This window comes from Hyalella azteca, unplaced genomic scaffold (assembly GCF_000764305.2).
Source record: "Hyalella azteca isolate HAZT.00-mixed unplaced genomic scaffold, Hazt_2.0.2 contig17500, whole genome shotgun sequence".
Classification (NCBI taxonomy): Eukaryota; Metazoa; Arthropoda; class Malacostraca; order Amphipoda; family Hyalellidae; genus Hyalella; species Hyalella azteca.
In genome coordinates this window covers 75124-90203 of record NW_025947281.1, presented here as the reverse complement: position 1 = coordinate 90203, position 15080 = coordinate 75124, and the positions used below count along the sequence as shown (strand labels likewise).

Here is a 15080-nt window from a genome sequence, read left to right as displayed (position 1 = left end):
GCTACCGCTACCGCTACATTGCCTTAAATGTAGAGCCGCTACCGCTACCGCTACTGAAAATGTAGCGGCCGCTAGTAGCGGCCGCTACATGTAGCGCGCTACTGCCCGCCTCTGCCCATCTCTGTAACATCGACAAAACCTTAGAAACATCATTTCTGCTACATGGAAAACACCTCAATTGTGACCCTACTTGTGGCCCCATCGGCTAGCTTTAACGTGTGTAATGCACCATTTACACCCATTGACATGAATAAATTTTGGCAATAATAACCACTGAACCTATATTGTGACGAAACGTTGATCAAATAATCTCTCCGCTGTCGTGTTGCAAAATTGCAGCAATGCTATAATTTTTATATTCGTTATAAGGAGTCTGAAATCCACCACTGCAAGTGGCAGGAGTACCTTAGTGCCACCTAACTGGGAAAAGCGTGATTTAAAAGTACTCCATTTTTGATTATGAAAAAATCAATCCATGTCACCAAAGACTGACCACTATCGAAGGCTCGGCTGGTGCCTTTCATAACCTCGAGGGTGAGGGCGGCCACAACGTCGCACTGCCGCACGATGTTCTCCGCCTTACTGAGCGCCAGCGTGCCGATGGCGGTGATGAACTGAGTGCCGTTGATGAGCGCCAGGCCTTCCTTGGCCCCAAGCACGATGGGCTTCAGATTGTGGGACTCCATCACCTGATGAAGATAATCCACGTATCCACATGTGCTGTGAGCGACAATTAAGTTTGCTTGTTCTGAACAAAAGGAGGCGAAGTGGTCTATTGATAAAATAATGGACTTATTTCGTTTGAGCTGCAGCGAGGATAACGTTGTAATGATTTGCCATTTGGAGGTCTATATTTATGTATCTATTGCAACGAAGCAACGAATCACAATTTTATTTTATAAATAATGCTGATAAACTGTTATTCCACTTAGATGGCAATGGGAAGTAATGGATCAAATTCCATCCAGTAGAAAAGATCATTTTAGCTCATAGCATCCCACAATAGGTTATTGTTCTTACATATTTGGCATCGCCCCAGCCAGTGCTGGGGCTCCACATGCGCCCCTCCCCCAACATCCCCAGCGCCAGGTGGCTGAGCGGGGCGAGGTCTCCTGAGGCTCCCACGGTGCCCTTCTCCGGCACCCACGGCAGACACGAAGCTGAAGATGCCCCACAAACGTCATGTCAATATGCTAATCCAGCCCCACAAACGTCATGTCAATATGCTAATCCAGCCCCACAAACGTCATGTCAATATGCTAATCCAGCCCCACAAACGCCATGTCAGTATGCTAATCCAGCCCCACAAACGCCATGTCAATATGCTAATCCAGCCCCACAGACGTCACGTCAATATGTATATCCAGACGTCGTACACATTAACCATAAATTTTATCAATTCTATACCTATTGATAGAATATAAAATAACTATATTCTAGTAATTCTACATATTCTAGTAATTCTACATATTCTAGTAATTCTACATATTCTATAATTCTACATATTCTAGTAATTCTACATATTCTAGTAATTCTACACATTCTAGTAATTCTAGCTCCTTCATTACTAGGCTGTCCCCTAGGCTGAAGCCGTCCAAAATTTCATATATCTCGCAGAGCGTTAATTCAACATATGAGCTGAATTGGTCCAGATTTTCCATAACAGGTTTTTGCTTTGGAAAGTGAGAATATTACGACTGTCACTAAATTATTATCAGAATTTGGGTTATAAGGAAAAAATTCCAAGCAGAAAGGTTGGGATCTTTGACCTGGGATCATCGACACAAGTGCAATGAAAAATTATAATTTACTCCTTTAGGTAATATATATCGACGATAATTTGCGATAAACGATAAGATTTGAACGATATCAAACATATCAATTCAGCACGTTGTTTCAACAGGTATGTTTTTGTGCACAAAATAAAATTTATAAATTAGCACATTTGGTCGATGACTCGAAGCATAAGTGATATTATGAGCGATTGAAATTAGTCAATCAAAGAAAACAACGATGGATGAAGATGAAGGAATATAGACAGAGGAAATTTTTCACTGGTGTCGAGGCTTCATGTGAAAAGCTAGCCGATTCTAAAATTACCATTTGAACCTTTTAAATGCTGATTCCAAGCAAAGGAATGCTAGCTCCAACAATCGAATGCTTGCGCCGAGCATTACAATGCTACCTTTGAACATTAAAACGCTTGCTCTGTGAAATAAAATGCCTCTCCGAGCATTAAAACATAAGCTCCAAGGTTTTAACGTTAGCTGCGAGTACTAAAAAATGCCAACACCAGCAATAAAACGTTAACTGCAAGCATCGAATGCCAGCTTTAAGAATCAGAATGCTAGCTCCGTGTATCGGAGCGCTAGCCAAGAAGTTGGAATCATTGGAACGCTAGTCTGAACGTAAAAACTCCTGCTCAGTTGAAGCAAAGAACCGTTGAAGGCGTTGATGAGGCAGCGCAGAGCAGGCAGAGAAATGCCGGAGCAGCCCTTGGCGAGCACGTTGATGCGGAGGGCAAGCAACATCCGCGTCTTCTCCGGCGACAGCGGTGCGCCGACGCCTGCAGCGTGCGACCGGATCAAGTTCAGCTGCAACTTCCTGCAATGAAACATCATACATTGTAGCGAGTTTCTTGCACTATTTTGTAGAACAAAGATATTAAACTATTATATACATTAGTTGAAAAAAATTCGATATTTCAGATTTTTATTATTCATTCAAATTAAAACAACCTTCACAGACATTGTTCTTTCAGTTATTTTTTAAGTCTGACTTATTTTCTAAGCATGCGTCGAATGTAAGAATAACGTGCAGAGTCGTGGCTCACCCCAAATTCTCCTGAGAAATAACTTTTCTGGCGAACTTGCCGAAGCCTGTTGTGATGCCATACACAACTGCAGGCATGAGAACGATCATCAATATCAATATGGCTCACGATATCAATGTGGCTGCATTCCAGGATTGATATTAATCTCTTACAAACATTATACCAGTTAAGCAATGATCTCATAAATACCAGCTATGCTACAACTATGACAACTATTTCACGTTTTTTTTGTTAATTTCAAGTGAAATGTATTTTTTTCAAGCACCGCAGATGATACGCTGACTAACTAAAACGTGCGTAGCTCAAAGTTTTTGCTTTGGTCCTGAATAGTGTAAAATGAAGGCCTCGAGGCACGAAACAGGAGAAAGAAGTCCTGAAGTTCGCACGAGAGGCGTGCATCGCAAGCCAATTATTACACAAGGTTAGTTCGGTTCTTGAGTTGGTCAAGGATTTGGGTACACATGTTTATTCGAACATGCGCAGGAAGCTATAATTGCGTTTATTGTAGGTTAGGATTATTAAAATAATTGTCCCTTAACCTTTCTGCTCAGCGACGATGCGCTCGACCAGCGCCCGGGACTCCAGCACGCGGTTCTCCGCCTCGGAACTCAGCTGCGGCCACGAGAACATGTCTTTCAGTGAAGTTCAGCAACAGCGGCGGAGCAACGAATTTGTTGCTGTATCATCACTGCTATACAATGTTACGCGGAAATATTCTTTTACGTTGCGCTGTAGGGTATGAACATACTGCAGCCAATAATTTCAAAATTATACGATATTGGGTAAAAAATTCAACAATCTCCTATAATCGAATTCGAATCAAACTCGTCTTCTTGAATCGAAAAGTTTGATGACTCGCGGAAACCAGCAAGCTGTCAATTATATTTTTTATGAGTTCCACGTTATACACTTAATCAGTTTTTAATACAAATCAAATGTTCTGTAAACGCAGTTTATTTAAGAAATTAATGAGTATAAACACCAACCCTGATCTTGAGGCCGCCGGCGCCGAGGGTGACCAGGTCGTCGGGGTTGAGGGAGTTGCCATCCAGTGTGAGGTACTCTGAAGGCGCCACGTACTTGCTGGGACTGAGGCGATTATTGCTAAGGAAACTTTAGAGTATCGACATGCGAGTGCATTTAAAATGTAGACAATATCTTGGAACCAAGAACCAGTTTGTTTTGTTCAAAATCGTCAGTTTGGAATATATCCTGCCGAAGGACCTGTTTTTGGATCTCCAGTGAACAAGTCTCGAGAAGTACAAGAATATGGGACAGGTCACATCAGGCCTACTCTTCAGCGCTGACATCACTATGTTATGTTATGTTAAAACTCTGTCGCAACATTTGCAGCCCGAAATATTCAACTGACCTTACATTTTTTTCGTTTTGAAGCTCGCAACTAACTCAGGGACATTCACTCATGTTAACCATGCATTTTTCTCATCTCAAATTCTATTTAAACTTGCACACTTATTTTGTTTATTTTGATTTTCCTCGCCCATTATTCACTAAACACATCTTTGAATTGTACTTCTCAGTTTGTGCTCATTGCGTACGCTTTTTTCATGTTAATTGTACGTTACATATATGAAAATTTAATCATATATGTTGGTGTATTATGTTTATATGTGCATTATAGGTTCTAATATATTAGAACCTAATGCATTATATTCCATAATTAACCCCTTACTCTTCCTGTCTTGAAATGCTTGGCGATTAATCCCTATAAACGAAATTTCTTAAGCAGGATAAATCGCGACTCGGTGGGTATCGTCGATACACGCCCAGAGAACCCCAATATACGAGTATTTACGGCGCCAGGCTTGAAACACACACAGAAATTTATAATAAAATAAGACAATGGATAACCAACTCGAAGTGTGTCAAGGCAGCAACTACTCCATCACGTTAGACTTAATCAGTTCGACAATATCGCTTCCATTTTATACACTGGACTTACTTGGACACGAGTTATGCATGTTAAGCGAAGCAAATTGGAAAAGGAAAGGTGTGATGTTTCACTGTTCTCTCATCTCTAGAGTTAAATTCCACCTAAGGTTTGTTTTTTTTTTATCTATAGAGTGATTAATTCCCTACAAACATGTCGCAACCAGCGAATATTGCAACCAATATCTCGTGCAAATTTGGCCGCGAGTCTTGTTTTTTGAAGGTGTATTCATTTCCTAGTCAAGAAGAGAACAACCGCAAGTTTAGGGTTCATGATACCTCAGAAAGACACCGACACCGACTGCAAATTATGAGAAAAACGCGATATTTCTTCTCAATGCTGTTAAACTGTTGGGGAAAATATGGGCACAAAGGATACATTTGTTCAGGAATGAAGGACATCCCAGGCATGACCATCACAGGATGAGGCCGATCATTCTCCAGAACTGTATAAACAAAATCTTATTCAAATTTGCCGCGGGAATTTGATGAGAAAATATAATATTTCTTACGATAACATTATGAATGAATGTGACAGCTGTATGAATATATAGAGATTTAGATTTATTGTATCTTGTAATTATTTGGAAACAATTGATTAATTTCCGATCCAATATCTATTGAATTATCAACCCATGTATAGGTATACAATCGTTATTCAATCAAAATCTAGTTTGTTGCAGGCAAGTGTTTTATTGTGATTCACCATCAACCCAATGTAATATCTGTATAGGTAAAATTGTGATTAGCACGCCAGGTAACAGATAACGTGAAGAATGCATTCTTCACGTAATCTGTTCAATCAAGCTTCGATGGAATTTTTGAGCTTCGCCCGTATGAACATGAGAGTGACGTGATCAATTGTATAATAAATTTTCCGTTTGAATTCACCTCAAATCGGAATGAAGTTAGAATCAAATAAGGACGCAAAGGATACAGTCTTAAAATATTTAGATTACTGGTACCAAGGGCAAACTGAACTGCATAGATTATGTGTTCATGATACTAAACTGAAAGTTTTAAAAGTATATTTAGAAATGGAATTTTGGTAGCTGCTCGAAGAAAGTATCCAACTTCCGTAATAAATCTATTCATTGATTTACACCCTAAGCGGCACGAAATTTGGTTTTTCTTCAGAAAGTTTTCATGAACTCCATCTACAGCTAAATTCATGCATGGATAGTCATTGTTTAAATTCATTTATGAATAACCTTCCAAGAATTACTCACCAACACTAACGAAGTCTTCATCATCGAGAACATCTTTGATGAGGTCACTAGGCGCCAGCAGGGCTCCCCCTCTCGTCTTCCTGACGGCGGCGACGACAGCGCTCGACTCCGAGACTTGCTCGGCTGCCTGGGCTTTGTGGTTGCTGTCATGAGTGCCTCGTGGGACGCTCCTATTGAGGGTCTTGTGATAGCGACCAACGGCTTCACGGCCGAGCCAGGCGATGTCGTGTTCACCATCGCCGCACGGCACTGCCAGCCACTCGCCTCGCACCCTCACCGACACCTTCATGGTGATGGCCTTAGGCACAACCAAGCAATTTTTTTTTCCAATTCCAAGCAATTCAATCTTTAGGTAAGGGCTTAGAGAGGGTATATGTATGTATATGTCAGAACCTCTGTCATTCATTAAATTATTAAAATCGTTTCCTTTTAGATGATATCTGTTTGAGGCTGACTTCAAATTTACCATTAGAAACTACAACAACACACGAGTCACTCAACTAAAATTGTGTTTAGTCTGACCATTGTGCTAATTACAACTTGAATTCGCAAAAAGAGCCTAAAATTTCAGTTAGTTTTTTCTTGTCGCTGCGAGTAAAATAGAATATCGTGGCACATAGCCAATTACTCGACAATCCCTTCGTTTAACTCAAATACTGCCCATAGGAAAAAAAACTTCCTTCTTTCAAATAGGATTTTGGACAGCGCAGTGACGGGATTGAAAACTTCCTCTACTGATACAAATTTAACAGCGCAGTGATAGGAAGTAAAAAACTTCCTCATCTGGAAGATGGATTTGAATAACCCAGTTACAGTTCCTATTGTATTTTCCAACAGTCATGATGAATAGCAGAAATTCGATAGAGATTTATGTAATTACGGCAGCAAAAGCGCAATTTAATCATCAGTGTTGCCCTTGAACCTGGCCATATAGCTAGACGAGTATCACGAGAAGAAACCTTGCCCTCTCAGGATTAGGGAAAGAAACGCATACGTAAAGGTTGAAATGGATTTACCTCCAACATCTGACTTGAAGCTCAACTCTAAAACTCAGCCACGTCTTGAAATGATAAAAGGAAGAAAGTTATGTTCCAACCTGCGCACATCAAACTAGGTCATGTGAAGCATGACCAGTTATGACCAGCTCATGGCTACTGCGTCACGTATAGCATCTCGCGATCTCCAGAATTGCCGAAAAAATCCAGGGCGGTGTGAGCAGCTCTTCAAAGTATCAGTTCATCAGGACTGTGACAAACATTTAGAAGAATGGTTGTTCAAAGACTTGGACATAAACTTTCTTTGAATAGCACATGTTAGTTATTGCGCAGGAATTATTCATTACTATTGACTGCGAAGCACGTGAAAGCAGCATGCCAATTTTTTCATAGCCATATGGCAAGAATATTCATGAGAATTCAGGTGAAGCTACAGGCAGTCGAAGTGAGAGAAGTTACCGATATAGAGGGGTGCGCTCTATCGATTATTACTAAAGTACTTACTTCGATTATAGGATTAATAGGGTAATAAGGTTAATAGGGTAATAGAGTTAATAGGGTAATAGGGTTAATACTGTTAATATAGTAATAGGATTAGTAGGGTTAATAGGTAATAGGGTTAATAGGGTAATAGGGTTAATAGGGGAAAATTATTAATAGGGTAATAGGGTTAATAAGATTACGAAAGAACGTTCTTAACGGTAATAGGGGTTCTCATGGTATTCGGGTGTGTACACAATATTTGGAAGCAAGAATGTACGTTCTCATGGTAGTTGGGATGTTCATTCTATTTGGAAGTACTATTTCAATGTAGGAAAGTACATGCAAATTTTTGTCGGAAATGCAATTTTCTGTTAGGTGCATGCATTTCATTTTCTTCCCACAACGAGAATCACAAACTCAAAACCTGCACCAGACGGAGTTCAACAGCTGGGACTTACCTGCACTTGGCGGCCTTTCAACAGCTGGGACGTAGCACTCTTTGGTGAAGTTTCAACAGCTGGGACGGACCAACACTGGGTGAAGTTTCAACAGCTGGGACGTATCACACCTGGCGGCGTTTCAACAGCTGGGACGTACCAACACTTGGTGAAGTTTCAACAGCTGGGACGTACCAACACTTGGTGAAGTTTCAACAGCTGGGACGTACCAACACTTGGTGAAGTTTCAACAGCTGGGACGTACCAACACTTGGTGAAGTTTCAACAGCTGGGACGTACCAACACTTGGTGAGGTTTCAACAGCTGAGTTTCACCTGCGCCAGGAGACGCTACTACAACCATATCGCGCGCCGACCCCACGTGAGATAACGGAGGTGTGGCGGGAGGTGTGGCATAAATACGCGCCAGGAGGACCCGGAAAACCAGTTCCCTTATCTCCTCTCTTACACAAGGGGCGGCGGAATCGTGTAGCCGTCACTGGTTGTTTGCGAGCTCGGGCTTAGAATTGCTTTAAAAAATCGGTTTTCTTCTGCAACACGAACAGCCGAGGAGTTATTTAGTGCCGCTGTGATGATATCAGATACTGACCAGTACCTGCATATTTATCCATGGGTGAAATTATAGTGAAATTGTAGTTAATTCTCTAGGTCGCCTTTCCTAGAGCACAGAAGGTATTTGACTTGAACGATTAATTCTTTAAACACTGTTGCAATTTATGATTTTAGAAAGAAAACGATTTGGATCTTAAATACAGACCCTTTCAGAAATTACAATATTTTCACATAAAATTCCATGTCTTGTGGGCAGCGCTTCAGCAAAATTTTAATTCGGAAATGAAGCAGGTAAAACGCACACAATTTCTTCGTATTTTAATAATTGTAATGATATAATCAAATTCTAGTTCAGTGAGCGCATTTGTGTTTACCTAACGAATTCTAATTGCATCAGGGAAGAGTCAAATGTCCAAGAGACGATAAAGCCTCGGAACTGGATTCCCTTGGAGACGAGGCTTGTTCCATTCTACTCATTTAAATTCTGGATAAAGCCATGTTCGAACAAGAACGCAATTCTTACAACCGTGGATTTGCATCCACAAAGTTATTGAACTGCTTACACGGCATGTAAAAGATAACTAAATTTAGGTTTGTTAGATACCGCCAACAAGCGCAGCAATGAAGTGTCCCCGTATTGCCGGAATTCACTCACAACTCGCTCTAGAACAAGGAAATTTCGATGCCGTACGTACATTAATTGTATAAATTCAAGTAAAAAATGTTTTGGGTATTCAAAGTCGACTTTTATTTGAGCTTTCGCGTCGTATACTTAATCAACGGCTGACTTGTGCCAGGCGACGCCATGCATTTGAACTATCACAAAAAATAAGCAGCAACGGTCTGAAAATTATTATAATGAATTCGATTTACTCCTTCAACGTTCCAATTTCTATTGACTCAATGGAATGTTAAATAAAATAATAAAAATTACTGATCGCATCTAATGTCAAGGACAAGTCCAACATCAGCATTTCAGAATTATTATTCTTCTATAAAGCGATTGTCAAGGCGTCTGGTTTAACCAAAATTCGGGTTTGTTAGTTAAAAAATAGAAAGGCACGAGAAAGGATAAGAACGGATAAAACGGGAGCGCAGCCGTGCACCACCAATTTTGTGCACCAATAAGCCCTGAGTCGAACGCCTTGGATCTCTCCTGACCTACACCAATCAGCCGTGCACCACTCGGCTTTGTCCTCTTCCGGGCTCGACCACCACCAGCCGTGCACCACCAGGCCGCGGATCGAATCTGACTTCCGGGGGGGCGACCCGATAAAACGACTATGCGCAACATTCAGAGGCTCTACGAAAAAGTTCCGTCTTAAGACGTTGACGAAACAGAATCCAAAATGCCACCAACCATCGTTTGAGTTATTAAATCGTTTGAATTCCTGTCGATCGTTAATAAAAAGTGTTCCCATTAGTGTACCACTGATGGGGTACGTCACGGCCATAGCTGATTAGGATGGGAAAATGTGCCAGCGTGAAGGCTCGAGCCTCCTGACCCACTCAATAGCCGCATGGGTCTAGGGCCAGCTCCGTCCCGCAGCTCAACCGCATGACCTTCAACCTGATCAGAGCTGTGCCACGGCAAGGCAACCTTAGGCTTGGTTCACGCCATACTGCCACGTGCCAGGCCACGCAACGTGCCAACTGGTATATGCGCACACCAGATTTTGCAAATCTGGTACGTTTCGATGGTGACTGGCATGGATATTCATGTTCTGGTATATTCCGTAAAAGATGCTATGTTCAGCTGGCAGTCTAACTGTTCACTCGACATAAAAAGTTGGCAATGCTGCATTGACGTCCCGGTCAAAATATATTGCCTTGATCATGGCTAGACCGTCCTTGGCAGGGCAGGTGCTTCAAACGGCTGGTGTAAATGCTTCTATAGAAAATCAGTAAAGAATAATTGTTTGGACAGTTACTGGCACGAGCCCGGCAGTATGGTGTGAATCAAGCCTAAATTTCGCGAGCTTGAGCTTGGCCACAAGTGAATCAAATATTTCAAAATTTTCAGAAAATAACTCAGGGGGGGGGGGTTGAATTAATCACTTCATGGCCTCAGAAGCAAAAAGTTAAGATACCAACTGGTTACCAGCGCACCCAGCTATTAAAGCATATTCGTTTCTTCAACCTTCTTCAAGCATAGCAATACGGCATTTTTGTTATACATTTTGGCGAAATTAGAAGTTTGCGGATGCCACGTGAGGAACAACGAGCCTCCCCTCTTGTTGTTTGGGGCCAGTGAAGAGGCCCAGTGGAAATGCAACTCCATTGATGCCGTATAAAAGGTATCTCTTTTAATCAATAATTTTTCTAGTGTCGGCATAATTCGGAAAATTTGCTAGTGATGTCGTGGCGTGAATTTATAATTAAAAATTTCAACTAATTTCTTGTCGTGAGCTTAAAACTAAAAAAAAAATTCAATTTTGTCTCCCAAATGCGGTAAGAAACGATATCATCAGTTTTTATTCCACTCTGCAACAGGGTTGGCAATGATTAAATCAAAATGATTAAATCATGTGATTAAATCACTTGATTTTTTTATAAAAAAATCATGATTTTTTTTTGCTATCAGCTACCTATCTGTTATGTGACTCTTCAATGTTTAGGAGATCTGCATTCCTGAAGTGTTTTTGTATATTGAAGCCAGTTAAATGGTCAATATTTAGCTCATTACCTTGCTCCATACAAACTTTACAAAGCTAATGAATAGACTTATCAATATTTGTTTACCCAAAAATCCCTATGTGGTGAACACCACCTTGGCCTGTTGACCATTATTGGAGGCAATAAGTGCCCTTTTAGCCATCCATTATGATCCATATACTGTTATTGTTAGTAGGCTAATTGCAACATAAAAAATAACACCTCAAAAAAGACAAAAAAGCTGAAAAAATCAAAAAAAATCAAATAAATCAAAAAAATCATGAAAAAATCAAAAAAATCACTGATTTTTGATTTTTTTAAAAAAATCAAAAAAATCGCCAACCCTGCTCTGCAATCTGACGGAGGTTGCCGTCAGGAAGTATACAGAAGAAACAAGTGAATAAACACCTATCAAACTTGCTCTCATGGTATCGTTTCGTTATTAATCAGTTCGAATAATAAGGTATAAAAAGACTTCAGTACACCAATTCTGTATTTAACGCAGCACTTTTAGAGACAGGATTGTATGTCGGTGTTAACGTTATAAGCGGAGAACGGGTGTTGACCGATCTCGGACACACTAGATTTTTCAACTTACGTGCTACGGTAATGATTCAGTTCTAGATGACGAGCATTACACAGAACAAAATCATGGTAGGTGCGCAAGTTAAGCGTAGTTGAGCGTGACGTCTTGACGAGCAAGCTCCAACAACATAGGGTCGTCGAAGAACTTGTTGATAGAGACATCTTCACTGAGTCCCTTCCTGCGCCTCGTTTTGATCATGAACTCTCGAGCCAAATGAGTTGCCATCTGAGCCTCAAGAGGTCTGATGACTATACTCTTGTCCAAAGGATCGCCAGGGACGATCTGCCAATGATGAAATACGCTCAGGCAGAAAGCCTGGCCCTGGGTGTGCATGCGCAAGTCAGTTTCAAATCCAAACGAGTCGATGGCGGGGATGAAGGCCTTGACGGTGTAGAGAGGCGAGCCAGCAACGGGAGCGTCTTGCGTGACGTGGCCACGTCTCTTGGTCAATACGGTGTACACTGAAGAGACGCAGTCAGCTGGGGCTTGAATTTCCACGAACAAGTAAGGCTCCATGAGACGAGGTGTGGCCATCAGGAAGGCGGAGTACGCAACTCTACGGGAGGTTGGAATGACTTGGCCTCCTCCTCTGTGTAGAGGCTCGCTGGCCATGACGGCATCAAGAATTTTGAACTTACAATTTCTGATGGGTTCTTCACACAGCGGCCCTTCACGAGTAGCCCACTGAAAACCTTGAACAATTGATTCGCGCACTGATCCGAGAAGAGCTTTGTCCACCTCGGACGGCAGCGTATCGTCCACAAGAATGTTTGGACCGCAATGGTCAGGACCGAATGCCCAAATAGATCGCGCAGCAAGAAGATCCCAGTCGTAGCGAGTCTGGAAAAACTCTCCTAATTTTCTGTTGTCCCACGAAATGTGGACCACTTCACCTTCAATGTCTTCAGCCAATCCTCTTTCAAGAGGTTCGGCAATCATGGTGATTTTATTTCGCTTGTTGGGAGTTTCTGCAAAGCATTTTAATGATGAGGTATCCACGACTGTTTCACAGAAGCTAACTACAGGATCAGCAACTTTGATGTCGATTTCCGAGTAAATTTTTCTCAAGTCGTGCATGACACAGTCGAGGTACAGCTCACCAGTACCCAGGATGACATGTTCACCAGACTCCTCAACCTTGTTGTTCAGAAGTGGATAAGATTTGTTAACTTTACGAAGCCCGTCCAGCATCTTGGGCAGTTCAGATGGGTTGACAGGTTCCACGGCAATTTTTATCACAGAGTGAGTGTTGAACTTCAAAGGTCGGAAAATGTGCAGTTCCGTGATAGGCGGATCGGCCTGAGTGATGGTGGCAGTTTTGACAATGGGTTCATCAATGCCCTCAATGAGGACCCAGTTGCCAGCAGGCACATACTTCACTTCGATGTTGTAACGCGCCTCGTGTATCCAAAGCCTGCCTACAGTGAGCACGCGCGAGTCTTCCTCGTCCGTGAGAGTGTACTTCTCCCCTAGCACGCGCACTTTCTGGTTGGACTCAATAGTGCCAGACAGAACGCGTCCAAACACATTGAAGGCCGTGGCGTCTTCATTAGGGTACTGCTTTGTTGTGTGCACCACAAGAGGGCCGTCTGGGTCACAGCGCATCATTTCTTCCGTCAGGTAGTTGTCCATGGGGCCTGTATACGTGGTTTGAATTTTGTTAACACTGTTATCTTTTGGAGACGGAATATGGGTGACGCACATATCAGTGAAGCCTTCAAAGTCTCCAATGAACTTTGACATGAAGTTCTTGATCAGCGGCCGGATGTTCATGTTCTGTTCTTCTTTGGTCATGTGTAATCCCAGTTCATCCATGAGCTCAGGCAAATGCAAATCCACATCAGCAACAATATGCGAAAAGATTTTGTACAGCGGTTCGAGGATGAACTCGATGAAGCTTCTCTGCGTGCTGGAGGTTGGAGGTTTCTTGGCAAACTTCCTGGTTCTCGGGTTGAAGTAGACGTCGCCCCACAGACGCTTAGCGAAGTCCTCGAGCCGAACGTCAAAGCCGTAATGGCGGCAGTAAAGTTTGGCCATGCTTTTGAGCGTGAAGCAAATGGAGTATTGGGAACTCGCGAAACAGACGTTGCCCAGCAAGGGAGAAACCATGTTCTTGTTCTCAGTGTCGCCATTCTGAACAATGAGAGAGTTGACCTCCTCGATGATGTGCCGTAGCTTGTAGAAGGCATCGAGAGGAGGCAGCTTGAGCTCCAGCACAAGCCTGTCTATTTTATTTATGCAGAGGGCGATGCTGAGCCGCTCCTGCAGCGCATGCTTTATGAGGCGCTGGGTGTTGAGCATCACTCCTTCTGCAGCGTCAACGAAGATCACGACTCCGTCGCACAGTCGCATGGCCGCGGTCACCTAACAACAAAAAAATTGACTCAGCGCAATGCAACAAAATTATCATCTCTATAGGCAGCCAAAAGGGCGAACATTTACAGTTAATGAGTTGACGAAACTTTCATTGATCAGCGAATCATCTTTAAAAGACAAAATCGAATTTCCGCTAATAAAATTTAAACAGATTTACAATTGAATTTCGAACTCTTAAGAGAACCACATTACTCTGAAACTGTTCTGAGTAAAAATCAAAATATTGTAAATAAACTCAATCTGTTAATACAAAGTAAAACAGGGTAACGTTGCAGCGAATTGCGCAAATTCAAGATGTCTGCAGACGAAGTTTAGAGACACTATTAAGCGCTACTATCCTATCTCCTCAAGTAAATCAAGACCTTGCTCTTGGTACACTCACGTGAGTAGAATAATTCTATGATTTAAACAAATCCTTTTAAAACGGATTTCGGAAGAGTTATTGTCTAGACTTCTTACGAATATATTAGACTTTTTTGTATCAACTTCCAGTCTGGGGGAAAAATACACGAAAAAACGATCTTGGTCACTTGAAAAACAGTCTTTGTGAACAGGACAGAGCAACGGAGCATTCGGAAAAAGTGTATTGTGGTCTAGTGTGTTGTGGTCTAGAGTGTTGCGGTCTACAGTATTGTGGTGTTACGGTCTACGGTATTGTGGTGTTGCGGTCTACGGTATTGTGGTCTAGAGTGATGCGGTCTACGGTATTGTGGTCTAGAGTGCTGCGGTCTACGGTAATGTGGTCTAGAGTGCTGCGGTCTACGGTATTGTGGTCTAGAGTGCTGCGGTCAAGAGTGTTGCGGTCAAGAGTGTTGTGGTCTAGAGTGTTGTGGTCTAGAGTGTTGTGGTCTAGCGTGTTGTGGTCTAGAGTGTTGTGGTCAAGAGTGTTGTGGTCTAGAGTGTTGTGGTCTAGAGTGTTGTGGTCTAGAGTGTTGTGGTCTAGAGTGTTGTGGTCTAGAGTGTT

At 42.1% G+C, this 15080-nt stretch overlaps 2 protein-coding genes across 2 annotated transcripts in view; both read right to left on the bottom strand.

Annotated features, from left to right (window-relative positions):
* Nucleotides 1–493: 493 nt before the first annotated feature.
* Nucleotides 494–8297, bottom strand: LOC108666525 (histidine ammonia-lyase; the record flags this gene model as incomplete). Its single annotated transcript, XM_047885306.1, is given in 9 exon segments — nt 494–689; nt 1021–1160; nt 2441–2604; nt 2834–2900; nt 3373–3445; nt 3820–3922; nt 5163–5229; nt 6013–6310; nt 7949–8297. Coding segments are annotated over 8 exon segments (1099 nt in total), but the record flags the coding sequence as incomplete, so codon positions are not given.
* Nucleotides 8298–11633: 3336 nt separating this feature from the next.
* Nucleotides 11634–15080, bottom strand: part of LOC108666523 (116 kDa U5 small nuclear ribonucleoprotein component) — an 18901-nt gene continuing 15454 nt past the window's right edge. The window contains exons 5-6 of the mRNA XM_047885307.1: nt 14790–15070; nt 11634–14104 (exon numbers count right to left, since the gene is read on the bottom strand). Of these exons, the coding sequence (XP_047741263.1) occupies nt 11822–14104; nt 14790–15070 (2564 nt within the window). The 3' untranslated portion in view covers nt 11634–11821. The remainder of the gene's footprint in view (nt 14105–14789; nt 15071–15080) is intronic.